The 17,510-nt window shown below is 32.2% G+C and overlaps 2 protein-coding genes across 2 annotated transcripts in view; both read left to right on the top strand.

Annotated features, from left to right (window-relative positions):
- LOC120773124 overlaps positions 1–17,510 on the top strand; it is a 112,165-nt gene that overhangs the window by 27,664 nt on the left and 66,991 nt on the right. The gene's annotated exons all lie outside the window — the stretch shown is intronic.
- Positions 16,148–17,126, top strand: LOC120773125 (splicing regulatory glutamine/lysine-rich protein 1-like; the record flags this gene model as incomplete). Its single annotated transcript, XM_040102120.1, has 2 exons — positions 16,148–16,511; positions 17,041–17,126. Coding segments are annotated over 2 exons (450 nt in total), but the record flags the coding sequence as incomplete, so codon positions are not given.

Raw genomic sequence — 17,510 nt, 5'->3', positions numbered from 1 at the left:
GGCTTCATGCACATTGAGCACATTCCACTACCCCGAATCAACTAGCACATACATACTGTTTATTTACATACATACATATGTAGTATATGCTAATACATTATGCCAGTATTTCCGTAAAATGCAAGCCAAAAATGTGAAATTTCGAATGCCATTTGACCAGTTTTGAAGCAGCTGCAAAAGCGCATGCGCATGCGCATATGTATACTTCTCTGATTACTGCTCTAATTATATTCAGCTAAACTCACAAAAATGCTAGATTTAATCGACTTTTTGACTCTTTAGCTAGTTAGCTTAAATCGCATGCTAATGCATAAGTGTGATACTTTTTTATGACCAAAAATGTGTGGAAAGAACACCCACTACCAAAATTATAATTTCTAATTTTTAATGGATTTGGTTTGGTTTTGTCTTTTGTCTGTTTAACGGTTTCTTTTTTTTTAAATTTTGCTTTTGAGCGAATGCACGCTGCAGACAAACGTCCTTAGCGCTCGAGATAGCCTTGTGGGCGTTCGAAAAATTTCAAGTGATCATAAAAAAGTCAAAACGTGCACGACTTAAAAGACAAACAAAAGTGACAAAATAAATGTGAGTATATAAAATAAATACAGACTAAGGTTAAATTACTATGAGCAAAAAATAGTAGGACTTTGTTCACATTTTAAAATTCTTTATTAATTCTTCAAAATCTTCCACAATCTAGGAACACTGTCAACATAATCATGACTTTTAACCTGCGCTGATGTGTTTGTTTCGTGTTCGGCTTACCCCTGCCACGATCTTCGGACGACTGGTCGTCTGTTTCCGTGTCGAAAGCATATATCCAAGACTCATCGTCAGTAATGATACATATGTTTCATGACTTCTTGCTACTCGGAAAACAAAGATTTCACTATGAAATGTAGTGATTTTGGAACCAATCGTGCTTCCACTTTTCTTAGGTCCAATGATTTTTCAAAATTGTTTTCACTGATCCTTCCGATATTCCAACGACGACAGTATGATCTTCTCAAGCACCAATTCCTTTACTTTATTGACGTGTTGGTCATCAGTTGATGTTGATGGCCGTCCGTTCGTGTGACGTGGTTCGTCGTCAACGCGATCTCGGCCATCTTTGTAGAATTTATGCCACTGAAAAACAAAAAATTTAAATTAAAAAGTCTCACTAGCTTTTGCCCATAGTATAATAGGAAGTTCAAAAATTGTTCAGTAATTTTATTTGTTGTTAAAAATGATAAGTCTCTTTGACTGCCTTCAAGTTATTTAGGACATATCTTGTTACTCCGAAAATCAATTTTATGTGTCGCTCTTAAATCTATCCTCTAGATAAAGCTTTTCCAGCACTAACTGCTAATTTCAAGAAGCGTTTTAATCAATTTACCAAGAACTTTTAGTCGTGTCATACGTAAGGAGATATTTCATTTTCTTGTACCTAGAGTTTTTTGAGAAAAAATAGGAAGATTTTTATGAAATTATAATCCTCACTACTTCTGTAAGTACAACAACGAGCATTTGATTTTTACATCCTGAATAGGGTATATTTATTTCCACACGAAGTTTGCAACCCGCAGAAAGAAACGTAGAAGATCCTATATATCTACATATATTTCTGTATATGTGTCTATAAAAATAGCATTACTAGCCAAATCGATTTATAAATGTCCGCCTTTCAGTCTGTATATAGACGAACTAGTTCCTCAGTTTTGAGAAGTCGATCTGAAATTTTTCACTGGTTCATTTCCTTCCAAGAAGCTTTTCATTTATTACTAGAAGCGCCGCTGTCAAACCACTACCATACAAACTGACCGACTAATGCCTAGCCCTTGTATGAAAAAATTGTTTCTTTGACGAAATATCTTAAGGGGGTATTCTGGTTTAGAAGCCAGAATTTTAGGTATTTTTTTGACGCGATAAAAAAAAATTAAAAATTATTTTGCCTATCCATTTTTTTACATGCTTTTTATAGATATTCTAAGAGTACAAAATATAAATAATATAAAAAAATTAAATTTTAAAAAACTGCAGGTCGACGAAGTAGAGACTGATGAAACAATGGCTAGTCCTGGTGTGCAGGATATAAATCCTTTCCGTGACCTAAAATGAAAATTTATGCAAAATCCGTGAAGAGTAAAAGTGTAGTTATCGCGCTACGAAACGTTTTTGAAAAAAAAAAAACAATTTTTTACAAAATGGTGGAGGTTTGAAAAAAAGTTTCGTATTTTCCCTGTCTTTTTGTGGTTCGGAATTTTTTAGAAACAAGAAAAAAATTCTTTCGAAAGCTTTTCGTCGTGCGATACTATAATGTATATGAAAGCTTTGTGTAAAATTTCATGTGAATCGGTTGAGTAGAACTTGGGATATCATGCACACCGTTTCTAGAAAAGTAGTTATGAGAAAAACGAGTTTAAAGCTTCGGAACTAGTCGCGCGCAGTCGGAGTCGGAGTCACAAAATGGCTGTAACTCGGAAAATAATTTGAATTTCGAAAAATTCTCTTAGGGACATTTTCTTGAAGGGTTATACTATAAAAATATGCAAAAAAAAATCGATTTTTTCAAATTTCTAAACCAGTGTACCCCCTTAACGTAATTTGGCGGAGATTACTGTCCCAGACAATATTATTATTTCCGTATATATTTCTTTAATTATATCAATATTTTATATAGCTGTCATACAAATTCGCTGATCAAGATAAAATTCTTGTATGGTAAACTTTTGTATGGTATTTTTTCGAATTTCGGCACAGATTATGGTGAAAAGCAATAGTCCAATTTCCCAATAAATAACTTAGATCGATTCACAATAGCATACAGCTGCCATACAAACTGCTCATTTGAAGTTCTTGTAATGAACATTTTGTGTTGGTGCAGGATATTATAGCTGCGGTACCCTAGAAATTAAAGTTTTTCTTGTTTTTGTTCAATATTAATCGAATTAAATGTTTACAAAAACAAGTCTATCAAAAACAGTTTTACAAATAAGACATTTGAGTTACTTATCGCTTCATTAAGTCTCCATCATGGTATTTATTTTGTATTTTTATTTTTTATTTTTTTAATTTTCTCTGTATTTCGCTTTGTTTGGTTAATTTCACGACTTTATTTCTTCCGAATAGAAGTTCAAGCCATCAGTCATGCGAAGCGCATTAAAACACCATCAACGGTAGTTATCACCAAAGTTAACACCTTGCAATGGCCAAATGCGCAATGGAGCGTGAAGTGCATGCCTGCCTACATACGCAACTAAATATATATGCACACACATTTGCTATATATGCATACATATATACATATGTTTGGCTACTTCAATGGCAATGTGTACGTGTAGCTTTAGCTGGCTACGCTATGAGTGCTGTTGCTGCTATACTTGTATATTTAGTTTCTGTTGTTATTTTTGTTGTTGCTTTCCCGCTAAACACTAACTGCTCACAAGCACACTCACAAAATGCTGTTTTGCCACGAACTGCTAATTAATGTTTCGAAAACGTAGCAAAGCAGACTACCATATGAAATGCAAATATACACCAAAAAACAACAATAGTAACAAAAACAACAACAAAATCGACATGCAAATAAAATAGAGAAATAAATTACGCAAAAAAAGCATTCAAATTCAAAAGCTTGCCTCATTTCGCAAATATAACTACACATTTGCATGCACATATGTATGTATGTTTACTTGTGTGGTTGTTGTCATGTATATACATACTACATACATATGGCGTTAAGTGTGTCTAGCGAACATTTCTCTAAACTGGCTGCTTTGCTGCGCCTGCGCAATACCCAAACAGCTTATAGTCAAACAGCGGCTGACACATTTTTGTAACAGCTTTATTTGTTGTGCTTGTTATAGGCGTTTTTGTTTGCTGTTGTTGTTGTGGTGGCATTCACGTGTGCCATAGCCGGTTGCACACGTGCATGCGCCGCACTGCCACTGTCACTAGCGTTAATTAATAAACAAAATATTTAAATAGTTTAGCGATAAAGCTGTGGCAAAGCAACAACAACAACTACAACAACAAATTGCATTCCCATTCACCCGCAATAGTCATAAAAATTCGTTTAAGTATTCTAAATGCGGCAGCTGGTGATCTTATATTTGCTGTCAATCAGCACAGCTGGAGAGCAAACACACATCCACACACACATGCACATGCTTATACACATGCACACACAGGTGCCAATGCGTTGTATAATGCACTTTTGTGGCGGAAAAGCCGCTAACAAATGCAAATAATGCGAAATGTAACAAATTTGTAGCCTGTAATGCAGCAACGTCGGTCAGTGGCAGCGCAGTCAGTGCATGCAATTTGGTTACGTATACCACCTGTACGCCCTAACGACAGCCACCGGCAGCTGGCACGTTTTACACGTGTGTGAATTGGGACTGAAATGCAGCGCGTTGGCAGTTGTAACAGACTTCGAGCACCTGATAGTTGTTGTTGTTGTTTTTGTGCTAGCTGCCGTCTAAGTTTGCTAAAGGGTTGCCAATAACAAAAATCGCCAAAATCTGCAATAGGCCTGGACGCTGGCTCAATTTTAGCAGCGTTGGTCAACAGTACGCCGAATATACGCACACATATACTTATACATACACACATACATCCATACACGCTTATAATTGTAGCGTTATTTGAGAAATTCAAATTCTCGCGCTGACACCTGGTGGTACGCCAGGCAATCGGCAAGCGGTTCTCGACACACTTGTAGATTTCCAGCAGCCCAAAACAGTTGCAAAGCAAACAAGCGAACGCCCATAAGCAGTTATATGTGTGTCTTTGTATGTATGTATGTATATCTAAAGCAAGCTAAGTATTAAATATGAAAGGCTGCCAGCTCAAGTGCTAACTAAATATATACAGACATACATACATATGTTCGTATATACATTTAAATATACATATATGCATATATTTATGTGTGAGTTTTTATATGTATACGTATATGCATATGTCTGCTTGTGTCTCAGCGTCGACGTTCAGCAGCAGCTAGCGCAACAACGCTTGACGACCACACGTTCCGCAAAGTGAAAGGGCTGTCGAACCGGAATAATGTGTTCTTTAAACCAAGCGAGCAAAAAAACAACAACAAAAACACCAAAATAAAGCAAAATACAAGCATTCAAGCGACACATAAAAAATATAGAAGCAATTTCAAAAACAAGAAGATCAATTCGAAACAGAGCAGTTCATAGCGCAAATCGTCACAGCGTCTACATGTATTTGCATATACATACATACATATGTGTATGTTTACAACTGGACAACACGCTATACCACTTGAGTTGAAAAGCAAAAACAAAAACTGAAACACTCGCTATATTTTTGCATATCTACACATATATATGTATGTAGTGTTTAATGTATCTTTGGCGTTGTTTGTTAGTTTGCGAACTAGTTTGAGTTCACTGCAATTTTTCTGCCATTATACATACATATTTTTTGTCAAATCATTCTTTGTATGATATATATGTGTTTAAGTGAATTGTTGCTACTAAACTGCAACAACAATCAGCTAATGTTGATGACGACAAGCAACATTAAATTGTGATTGCAGCAAATTGGAGGTTTTACTTGTTAGCGCGTTGCAATATAGCGCAAGATAAGCTCGATTACTCAGGGAGTAAAAATGCATAGGTATGGACAACTATAGGGACTTAAGAGCTGTTTCGTATTGGAGTTCTAGAAATGAAATTCAGTTATTTTGCGATTTTAATACTTAAATGATATTTCAGCTCATGAAACTTGTCCGAATATATTTGAGATTAAAAAAGTTATACTTTATATGTACTTAAATTCTGCGAAAATTTGTAAATGCCACGTGTGGCATAGAAATTTACATCGTGATCTTCACATAAAAATGGTTCGGAAAGTCATACGCGAAACTGCATCGAAACACGCCACAAGTTTACAAAGTCATGTAAACGCTGAAGTCCGACAACGAGGAGAGACTTGAATTATCGCGGAAATATTCTTTTTTATTATTTCTCTTTACTAAAAAGTGTTTGAAAGTTATTTTGACTGATGGCCATAGTCTCAACCTCAATACTAATCGTATAAAAGGAATTACACTGATTAGTGTTTAGGTATCACTCAAATATTTTCATAACATTATGAAAAGATTTTATACAAACATTAAAGCTATGAGCTTTTAACATAAATTACTTAAGAACAACTTAATAAATTATTAAAAGAGTGTGTGGCAAATTTTGGATTCAATGGTTTAGTCTATCAACCCCATAAAAAAATATTGATTGGGTAGTCGAAAAAGTCTTTTCGTATTTTGTCAATAGATGTCGTTGCAGTCGTATACCTCCAGTGCTATCAATCACATTGTGTCATACCATGAAGTGATGGGAAGTTGAGATTTTAAGCTTCATTTAAACAAAAAAAATTATATTCGAAAAAGTTAGAAAAAAGTTACAGCTGTTCGAAAATGAGTTAAAATAATGAAGAAATTCGCTATATTTTGAAAATTTGTATAAAAAAGGGAAGAATGCCACGCAAGCCACCATTGAAATTTGTGAAGTTTACGGAAACGATGCTGTACCAGTTCGTCTAGCAGCGCTATGAGGGAGGTGAAGTAAAACTGCCCAGCTGCTGTCTTCTGAACAATTTTTAACCCGTCATATAACATAAAGCCACTCTTTATTGTAATGAAAAATTATGTTTTCGTGCCTATTCGAAATTCCCGTCATATCACAGCAATCGCTCGCTTGCCGACATATTTTTAAATTGCATTAACAAATGTCATTCTTTCACAAAAATGTCGTTTAATTGACTTTCAAAGCATTATTCGAGTGGTGGTTCTATAAAATTTTTAACTAAGCTGATCGATTCGTTAAAAAATCGTATTACTCTCGGCAATCGCTCGTCTCAATTTGTTAAGTTATTCTCGTTAGCATTCACCAGTTATGGTTCCGCCCGGCTTTAGAAGTTGATAATATAGCATACGCATCTGATACCAGCAAATACAGGTTGCCGTTGATTTGGCTTGTTAGCCAGATTACACATAAGATTTGTTGAGTTTAGGGTTGTTGTAATGGATTAATTTTTCATCACCAGTCACAAACCGATGCAAAAACGTTTTATTTTGCATTCAAGCCGCATTTTTAGTATTCAAAATTATATATTATGTTCAAAATCATTTCATCATCATTCAGCGTCTCTTCAATTCAAATGATGACCGACTTTATTGCTTTTCGATACATTCACTTGCTTATCTTTAAGTCTCATCTTCAAATCTTTTTAGCGTGTTAGGAAATATAGGCATAAGGGATGTAGCTTTCTAGCGCGTATTAGGAATATTTGAATAATAATAATCAACTTCGGTAAACTTTGGTAAACCGCACGTTATGGTTACAAACCCAATATATTATACAATATTATTACTGAAAGTTTGCCAGTGATTTCATCTCTGATGCTTTGCTCGTTTTTTGACTTTCACGCTATTGGTTCCTGGCAAGATAAAAGTTATTGTCTAGAGTCCTTAATCAAATAAAATAACATAAGCATAAATTGATCAAAAATAAGTCCTATATATATAGCATTCGCAACAACTTTCCCTGATTATTAACTAGCGTTCACACCAGTTTTATTATGATGTAATTTAGTTAAAAGGTAAAAAAGATTGCTTATAAAAAGAACAACACTAGAACATTAATCTTGACAAAATTCTGAATAGATTGCCACCCACATTCTGTTTTAGTTAAATAATTTCGTGGTTTGAATAAAAAGAACTACTGGAAATTGGTTGTTGTTTAGAACTGTTATTTCATATGTTTTTCTAATTAGCTAGAATGTTTATTTTCCTATGATATATCACCTTCATTTAGGCAATCGAATATAATTTATAGTATTTGCATAAGCATAATCGTATGCAAAATGCTTCTCGCCTTGCTAATTATTATAAATAACACTCTAATATTCGACTATCATCTTTACTAATACTCTCATACTCTACTACCATCATTCTTCAAGTCGCTTTGTTATTCGGCGTTTTAATTATCCACTAATACAATCTGATTTTGCTTAATTATCAACTAGCGCCATTAGAGACCCAAATAGTGAAGGGATCAAACGCTAAGAATGCTACGAATTCACCAATAACTTATTGTTGTGGTTGTGTGGATATAATTATAAACATATGTAGCGGAATATACATATATGTATGTATGTACACATAGAAGCTCACTTAATTTCACTTGATTGTGGTTGTATAATATGCAAATCCAGCAGCGTAAAATTTCGCGATTAACGTTTCATGCTTTCGAAGGATAAGTTTTTGCTTATAATTCTGCCAGAAAAAAGTCGGAAACTAACCTGTTTTGCTACTGGTTTTGTTGACACTCTTCTTAATCGTAATTAATAGCTTGTCATTGTCCAAAATAATGAAAAGCTCAGTTGTAGGCGCGTGGTAGGTTTTTATCTCTTATAACATTTATATTTATTTGTGCTTATTATTGTTGTTATTATAACACTTAATTGCCATTCATTTCATATAATTAAATAATTTAATATAAATAATAATTTAATAAAAAATATAAATAGTTTGCTATAAATATTTATTACCTTGCAAAGATTTTATAATTTTTTCTTTCATTTTTTACTAAGTTTTTAAAAATTTTAAAAAGAATTTTTAAATAAAATTTATTACAAATTAAACAACATGTATTTGGTACTAATTTAACACAATTTCCTCTCGTAACAAAAAAATATAATATTAAAAATTGCTTAGCCATTTTTTTATAATTTTTGAAAATATAAATACTATATGGCAAAAAGCAATCTCCCCAGTAACCCAAGAAAACAAAGAAAAATATCAAAAAATAGCGTCTGCTTTATGTATAAAATAATGCGGATGTAAATGTATGACAAAAACCGATATTTTTGAACAAATATAACAAAATAAATTTACATGCCAATTTGCGAAAATACAAAAGGCTTAGCTTTATTATGAGTTACAGTATTGAGTCGGGCTTTTATGTAAATATATTGACTGGAGATAAAGACTAACGTATGTCATTGAAAATAAACGGTTCAAGGTAGACAGAAAAGCGCCATAATACGTGTTTTTAGCATATATGCTATATACCTATATGAACTTGTAACTTCGAAACAGAAAAATATTTATGTTACCTTTCAGAAGATCAAAATTTAATTTTACTTCCAGAGCATATGAGTGGCGTTTTCAGCGAATTTCAAATTGAGCTTGTCTTTAGATAAGAAAAAAATTACATTTTATCAACAACATCTCAGTCTTAAATATTTCCAAAGTGAGTTTTTTATTTTGCTTTATATTTTCAATCCCGAAATTTCGGGATATTAAAAGGACAGTTTCGGTATTTGATAAATTATGTACATTTTATCAACAACGCCTCAGTCTTAAATATTTCTAAAGTCAGCTTTTTTAGGTTGCTTTATATTTTCAATCCCGAAATTTCGGGATTTTGAAACCACACTTTCGGGGTCCCGAACTATATTCTCAAATACTTTAGTGATTTAAAAAAAATTAAATTAATTTATTAAATTGACACTTGAGTCACTTTCACAGGAATAGTATTTGAGTGGTCGTTCATCAAATTTTTAACAAAACTTATATTTCGCTTAAAAAATATACATATGTATGTTATCTCACTTTAATTTGTTTTTAAAGTGATCTTCTTATTTTTATCATATTTGCAATTCCGAAATTTCGGGATTGTCATTCAACAAGCGAATCGCTAAAAAATTACGGGATTCTCTTCCCGGCTTTGGATGCTTCCCCCTACTATAAAAACAAAAAAAATGTTGGTAGTCAAGCATATTTCTTTATTTTTTTTTTCAATTTTGTTGCTTTTAGATTTTTTTCTTTTATTTCTAGCAAACATTTTGTAAAATCCCGAAACTTTCGGGATCCCGTAAATTTAATGACGTTTATTTTTGTGTTTGGCTTTAGAATTATTTTTCTTACTTTTTACACATATTTTCTTAATTTTCGGGATCCCGTAAATTTATTAATTTATATTTTTGTTAACTTTATTCTTTCTAGAATTTTATTTCTTACCTTTTCTATGCATATACTATTGTAAAAATCCTGAAATCTTTGATATCCCGTATATTCCATCACTTCATTTATGTTATAGAAAAAACAGGCTTCAGGATAACTGTAAGCTTTTACTTAAAAGAAAAAGTATATAAAATATAACAGCAAATTTACTTCAGTACTTCCCTTTCATTCGAGCGGAAAATTCATACGAGTACTTATAAGCTATATACATACCTCATGTATGTATGCGTATTTATATAGCTAAATAAATGTTTGTGTATGTATGTACGTCAAAATGCGCTTTTTGCTCAATAAAAAAGCGGGCACCGGACCATCTTTTTCTGACGTAAATATTTAATGACTTCGCAAAAATGTCGGCGTTTCAATGCTGAATCCGGGATGCTACAGAAGCACTCAGCGTGCTCCACATAGAAATATAAAAAGAAAAGAAATATTAGTGTCTGTAAAATATACTTATATAATGTATGCCTATACCATATGTAAACTGTTGGACGTATTTACAGATATTTCTATATTTAAAAAGTGAAAGAATTTTGTCGCTTCTTTCACTTGCTAAGAATTAATTTGTTAGAGTTATTTTGAGATGTGAAAGCCTATGACGTAAGTAAGTGTCTGGGATGGTACTTAAATCTTGAATTCTTGATTGACTGGAGGATAGTTCTATGTAGAAATAAATATATATATTATTGTATATACATATATACAAATAAAGTTGCCTTGTACATCTGAGGCATACTTGAATAAATTTTGAAGGAAGTTGTTGTAAAGAGTGCCTTGAAACGCTTACATTTGAAGGTTTCGTCAATGCTATTGCATTACAAGCATTTTTGTAATAATAATAGGAATTCAAAATAATTACAACAACTTCTGTAAATAAATAGCTGCATTAATGCCCAATTACATTGATATGCATAACCTCATATGAGTAAACAAAGGTGCTCAAGTGGTTATACTTACAAAGAAACAATATACATAAATTCCTTATGCAGAAATAGAATTATTCATATGAATAACAAAAGCACACACACATACATACTCACACTCACTCATACACACAGCTATTTATAGACTCATCAATCAAACAATAAGTGCTGAACAAATAAATGAAATGGACTGGAAGTTGAATTAAACTTTTATTTGTATAATCGTGCACGTCTACACATACACATACTTACAATTGCATATTATATACTAAGTGTGTATGTATGTATTGCACGTGTATGTAATTATACACCACGCAAGTTGGCTTTGGCAATGAAACCCTATAAGGGACCAAAACCACAAGCCTTAGTACATATTTGTAAGCCATTGAATTTAATTCGAGCACTTGTAACGAAATGATAGCCATTCATACATACATATGTATGTATGTATGTGTCTATAGCCATGTAGACGCAAGTATATTTGCTTTTGTGTAGGGTGAGAACAAAACTTGCATACATCGCTTGCGTACAAACGAAGCGCTGCAAGGTGGTGATGTAGCTTAAATTCCGAAAAGCTAGTGGTAAGCGGTAAGCGGCCTTTATGTCTGTTCGTATAACTGCATAAGGGTATCGAATGCTAACAAGTACTTTATACACTTGTGGGAGCGCATATATAATACATATGTATGTACACACATAGATACAAACATACATACCTACAAATGTGCGGCGGAATGCATGGGTAGCCAAAGCAAATGCCGGTACATTTTTGTGGTAAAGTCCTTCATCAATCAGACATTCTATATATGTTAAGTAGGAGCGCCTAGAAAAATACAGTATTTTTCATATGTATATATTAAAGCTATGTGTACATTAGGGTGTTCATTAGCTGTCAAGTCAATTTTTTTACAAACTCCCCTAATTTTTTTGTATTTATCTTAAAAAAAGAAAGTTCTAACGCCAATGCATTTAATTTAAACCGTTTTAACAACAATAAATAAACCTACCTACAAAAATCAAGTTGCAAAATAACAGCCACCCTAATGTTCATATTTGTCTTAAGAAATTGTTTCCTCTATGAACCAATTAAAGGAGTAATTAATTCAAATTAACAACTAACATTTTACCGCCAACATTTATCTAACATTGATTAACATTAATAATTATTAACATAACGTGACGTACACTAACATAACGAAAAAAAAACATAAACTACCATGACATAACATAACGTAAACGTATCTTAATTTAGGGTAACACGAAGTAACATTAGCATTAACAAACATAATTTAACTTGACGTAATTTAACTTGACTTAACTTAACTTAACCCCACTTAACTTAACTTAACCTAACTTAACCTAACTTAACTTAACTTGACTTAACTTGACTTAACTTAACGTAACTTAACTTAACGTAACTTAACTTAACTTAACTTAACTTAACTTAACTTAACTTAACTTAACTTAACTTAACTTGACTTGACTTGACTTGACTAGACTTAGTTTAACTTCAATTAACTGAACTTAAGTTAACTTAACATTACATTACTTATGGTGGCAATAATCGTCTTTAACTTACTTAACTTAACTTAACTTGATTTGACTTAGCTTAACTTCAATTAACTTAACTTAATTAACTTAACATTGCATATGGTCGTAATAATCGTCCACTTATGCTCGCTACTCCTCAAAATGTTGAAAATTTCGAGCGTGCATTTTCTTTACATAATTTTCAAGTACCAATAAGACCGCTCGAAGTAATGAAAATATTGCTGCCGTTCAGGAAAGTGTTGTTGAAAACCGAAATTTGTCGAATTCAAGACGTTCCCAAGATTTGGGACTATATCCATTCAAAACCTGGCGGGATTTCAGAGTACATTTGGGTTTGCATCCATATAAAATTGTTCTCACTCAGGAACTGAGGTCTTTGAACCACCGTAAACGTCATGAATTTGCTGATCTTGCCTTGAAACAACTTGAAAACGATAACGATTGTTTTAAGAAAATCATCTTCTCCGATAAGGCTCACTTTCATCTGAGTGGTGCAGTAAATAAACAAAACTTTTGATTCTGGTGGGGAAAATATCAACAAATTATTTATACAGAACCATTACATTCACCCAAATTGACTGTTTGATGTGGTTTTTGGTCTGGTGGAATCATCGGTCTGCACTTCTTTCGAAATGTTGAGATCGATGATAACCAACTTTTTATGAACGCTATTGAAAGAAGTTCTTCTTGACAACATCTGGTTTCAAAAAGACGGGACTCCGTGCCACACAGCACGTCCAAAAAACGAAATATTGCAAGAAAAGTTTTGAGATTCGATTATTTTAAAAAATGGTGACATTGAATGGCCTACAAGAACTTGTGATTGAACAACATGAGACTACTTCTAGTGGGTTTATTTGAAGTCATTGAACTTTAGTAAGAAAACAGACTTGTTCAAGCTTTAGAAGTCAATATTGAACGTGCTATTCAAGACTTACGACTTCATTTAGTGGAAAAAGTACTCGGAAAATTGAGTTCATCGAATTCGTTCCTGCAAAAGAATTCGTGGAGGCCATTTAAATGATGTTATATTCCACTACATTTTATTGATTGTACTTCACATTAAGTAAAAAAAATTAAGTTTCCTTAACAATTTGTTTTTTTTTCAAAGAAATCATATCACTCTTATTGAAAATCCCGGTATAATACACAAAATCTTTCACTGGTTAACCCAAAAAATTGTCTATCTTTCTAGACCTTGTCAAATCAATAAAAATGCAAAAAAATAACTCTCACGTTTGGTGAAATATTTTGCAATAACTTGAATAGAAAATCGGGGTCCATCAAATAAATGAACGAAAACTAAAAACTAAGATGAGCTAAACCCATAAGTAGCAAATCAAGCATAAATATGAACATTAATCGTTATGGTGATAACTAATAATAATAATAGCGATGGTGTCAATCGAAACCTTTGCAAGGTCAACGTCAATGTTAAATCACTTTACGAATTCAAATCATGTCTGCGGCGTTGCCATTTTATTTTTCAACAAAATAACAAAAAAAACTATTTTTAACAAATTTTGTATACAACAACAAAAACCATAAGCTCATGCGACTTGTAAAGTTGTTATAAGCAACCAAAGAAAATGGGTTTCTGACACAACGGAAAGCTAAATAAAAATGGCATGGCATATGAACAAGAAAACCGAAACAAAAACAATACCAAAAACAATGCAAAATTAACAGCGCCTTGTGTATTGATGTCGTGAAGCGTGCCGCTCATAATTGAAAATGACAACAAAACGCAAGAATAACAAAAATATTAATGGCGCGATGTTGAAAGAAATATTGCGGCAGCGGCGGCGTCAATTTGTTGTCGCTGACAATGTTTGAGCGTGTGTTAGCACTGTTGATTTTATGTAAATTGTCCAAGCAGCATTGACATATTTGAGGCATATTTTGACAAAACGACGACAAAATGAGTGAATCACGCACACACATGCATATAAGCAGGCACAATAATTGCAGTTTTGCGTGATTGTTGTTGTAGGTGTATGTGTGCTTGTTGCAGACGCTGCACTTTTATTGCAATGTTGTTGTAATTTCGTAATAATTGCTTACGTAATATTCTCCACTGGTTAGTTTTCTCTTCTTATTTTTTTTCTTTTTTCATCACCACATTTTCCCGCTTTGCACCGCTCATACGGTTCACTGCACCGCGTGTGTCAATCACAGGCTCTCACCGCCAACATACGCACCAGTCCGCTGCCGCTTTAAAGGCCATCACCGTGGCCGCCACCGCGTTGTTAATTAAGCAACAATTCACTGTAATAATTGGCCATCGTTTAAGGTTTTCTTCAGCCTCGACTGCTGCTTCTTCTTCTTCGTCGTCTTCTTTAGTTGTTGGTATTTGACTTTTCCTCTTATAATCACTATAATTAAATGCCAGCTGTAGATTTAATTGCTCTCGGTATTTAATGCCTCGCTGCTTGGGCAGCTGTGCTCGCCGTCCTCGTCTTCGTCGCTGTCGTTAGAAATCATTTTTCACCAACGCCGACTTTTGTGGTTACGCTTTTCTTATTATTTGTTTGGTTACATAATAATATAACTTTTTGTAAGTATAAATATATTTCTTCTGTGGCTGTGTGAAAATTGGCTCACACGACCCGCCAATTAAAGTCTCAAAGTCAGCCAGTCAGTCAGTGCTTGGTGCTGAGATAATTATAATAATTATTATAATGCGCTTTTTATGGGTGACACCAAGTCACCCAGTCAATGCGAAGAAATAAACAAAGCATTTAAAATTTCAAAAAAGATAATGAATTTATAAAAATGCGATATGCAAATGCAGTGGTGTGGCTTGAAAAGGTAAAAAGATGTTTAAATGAAAACCGAAAAATATATAATTTTATTTTTTGAAAACTCATTCTTTGTGAAAAACTCAAAAGAAAATAGTGTATGCTGAAAATAAGGTCTACAAGTAGTTCACAGTAGAAAAGTATTGGCTTACTTTTTTACACTTATGTACATACATTCAGTAGACACATAAGTCTTCATTAAACAAAAGACGTAAGCAACGAACTTGTTTTTCTATATTAAGTAGATCGATTTAAGTAAATATATAGATTTATTAATATTAAAAATGAATGTTAAGAGTTTGGATTATTAAAAAAATATTAAAATATATTTAATTATAATGAAAACTTACCTTTGACAAAAATTACTCATTTGTATATATTATATTTATACATTAGTTAGTTATTATATCTATGATTTTATGATTTTATTTAAACATATCTTTCTTTTTTCAGGTAAATGCTCAATCAATATTAATTTATAAATTAATCACATAAAATAGACGATTAATGGCTATGTAAGTAAAAAATATGACTTAAAAATATTATATTGTAAGAAATACAGAGATATAAAAGGATAAAGATAGAGACAGAGATTGAAAGAGATAGAGATAGAGATAGACGGAAATAGAACTATTGATAGAGATAAAAATAAAGATAAAGATGAAGATAAAGATGAAAATAAAGATGAAGATAAAGATGAAAATAAAGATAAAGATAAAGATAAAGATAAAGATAAAGATAAAGATAAAGATAAAGATAAAGATAAAGATAAAGATAAAGATAAAGATAAAGATAAAGATAAAGATAAAGATAAAGATAAAGATAAAGATAAAGATAAAGATAAAGATAAAGATAAAGATAAAGATAAAGATAAAGATAAAGATAAAGATAAAGATAAAGATAAAGATAAAGATAAAGATAAAGATAAAGATAAAGATAAAGATAAAGAAAAAGATAAAGATAAAGATAAAGATAAAGATAAAGATAAAGATAAAGATAAAGATAAAGATAAAGATAAAGATAAAGATAAAGATAAAGATAAAGATAAAGATAAAGATAAAGATAAAGATAAAGATAAAGATAAAGATAAAGATAAAGATCATGATAAAGAAAAAGATAAAGATCATGATAAAGAAAAAGATAAAGATATACAACTTACCAAAGAAATATATAATAAATTGCGGAAAAACTACAGTATGTGCCAAAAAGTGTGTCCTAAAAATAACCGAACTTTATAGTTAACTTTTACAAAATCTATAACAATTTGCTATATTAAAGGGTTACAAAGGTTTACGGGTTCCACAAAATCGATTTTTTTTATTGTCTTATTAAATTCAACAACACCCCTAAAATATTGTCCTAAATTTTCAATTTGATCCGAGTAATAGTTTCGGAGATACAGTGGAGAACTAGAGCGCTCAAAGCTAGCTAGGCTAAGTGTGCCGTCTTTAATCACGTTTTTCTCGAAACTGTGTCTTTGAAGTCGGTTGGCAAGAATTCTCGAAAACTACTCAACCCAGCTTCAAGAAACTTTACACAAGTCTTTGAGATACAATTCTGCAACACTTGAAAAAAGGATTTTATTTTCGATTATCAACTATTTTGAAAAAAATGTCGCAAAATTTCACTGAAATTTTAATTTGGTTGTAAAAATGTCTGCCAAAATCCAATTTTTTTTTTCTAAGCAAAAATTTTGGCTAAAATACGTATTTTTTCACTTTAGATGATCCTGTAAAGACTTATGCTGCCAACGCGATCGCATTTTTTCCGAAGAGTGATCGGAAATTGCGTCGCAATGGCCGAGTTTAAAATATTTTTTTTTCAAAATATTTAAAATTTCTTTGCTAATAGTGTATGTTTGTAACAATAAAAAATTCTAATAAAATATTCCATTTTTTATATGAGAAAAAAATTGTTGAAAAAGTTTGTTTTTTAACAGAGGAAATCCATGTAACCTTGGATTTCTCTCATCAACCACCCTTCATGTTCGACCGATCTATCACCATGTGACTTTTTCTTTTTCCTCAACTGATATTCATGATGATATTTCAGACATACACTAAGCCGTAACTGAAGTGCTAAAGAACATTCCTATACATAATATAAAAAACTCTGCATACGCTTGTTGATACTTATGTTGTGTTGAGTCTATTAGAACCTAAGTACTATATATTTAAAAGATAACATATGTGA

This window comes from Bactrocera tryoni, chromosome 3 (assembly GCF_016617805.1).
Source record: "Bactrocera tryoni isolate S06 chromosome 3, CSIRO_BtryS06_freeze2, whole genome shotgun sequence".
Classification (NCBI taxonomy): Eukaryota; Metazoa; Arthropoda; class Insecta; order Diptera; family Tephritidae; genus Bactrocera; species Bactrocera tryoni.
Note: the sequence above shows the minus strand (reverse complement) of the source record. Positions and strands in the feature narration are given on the sequence as shown.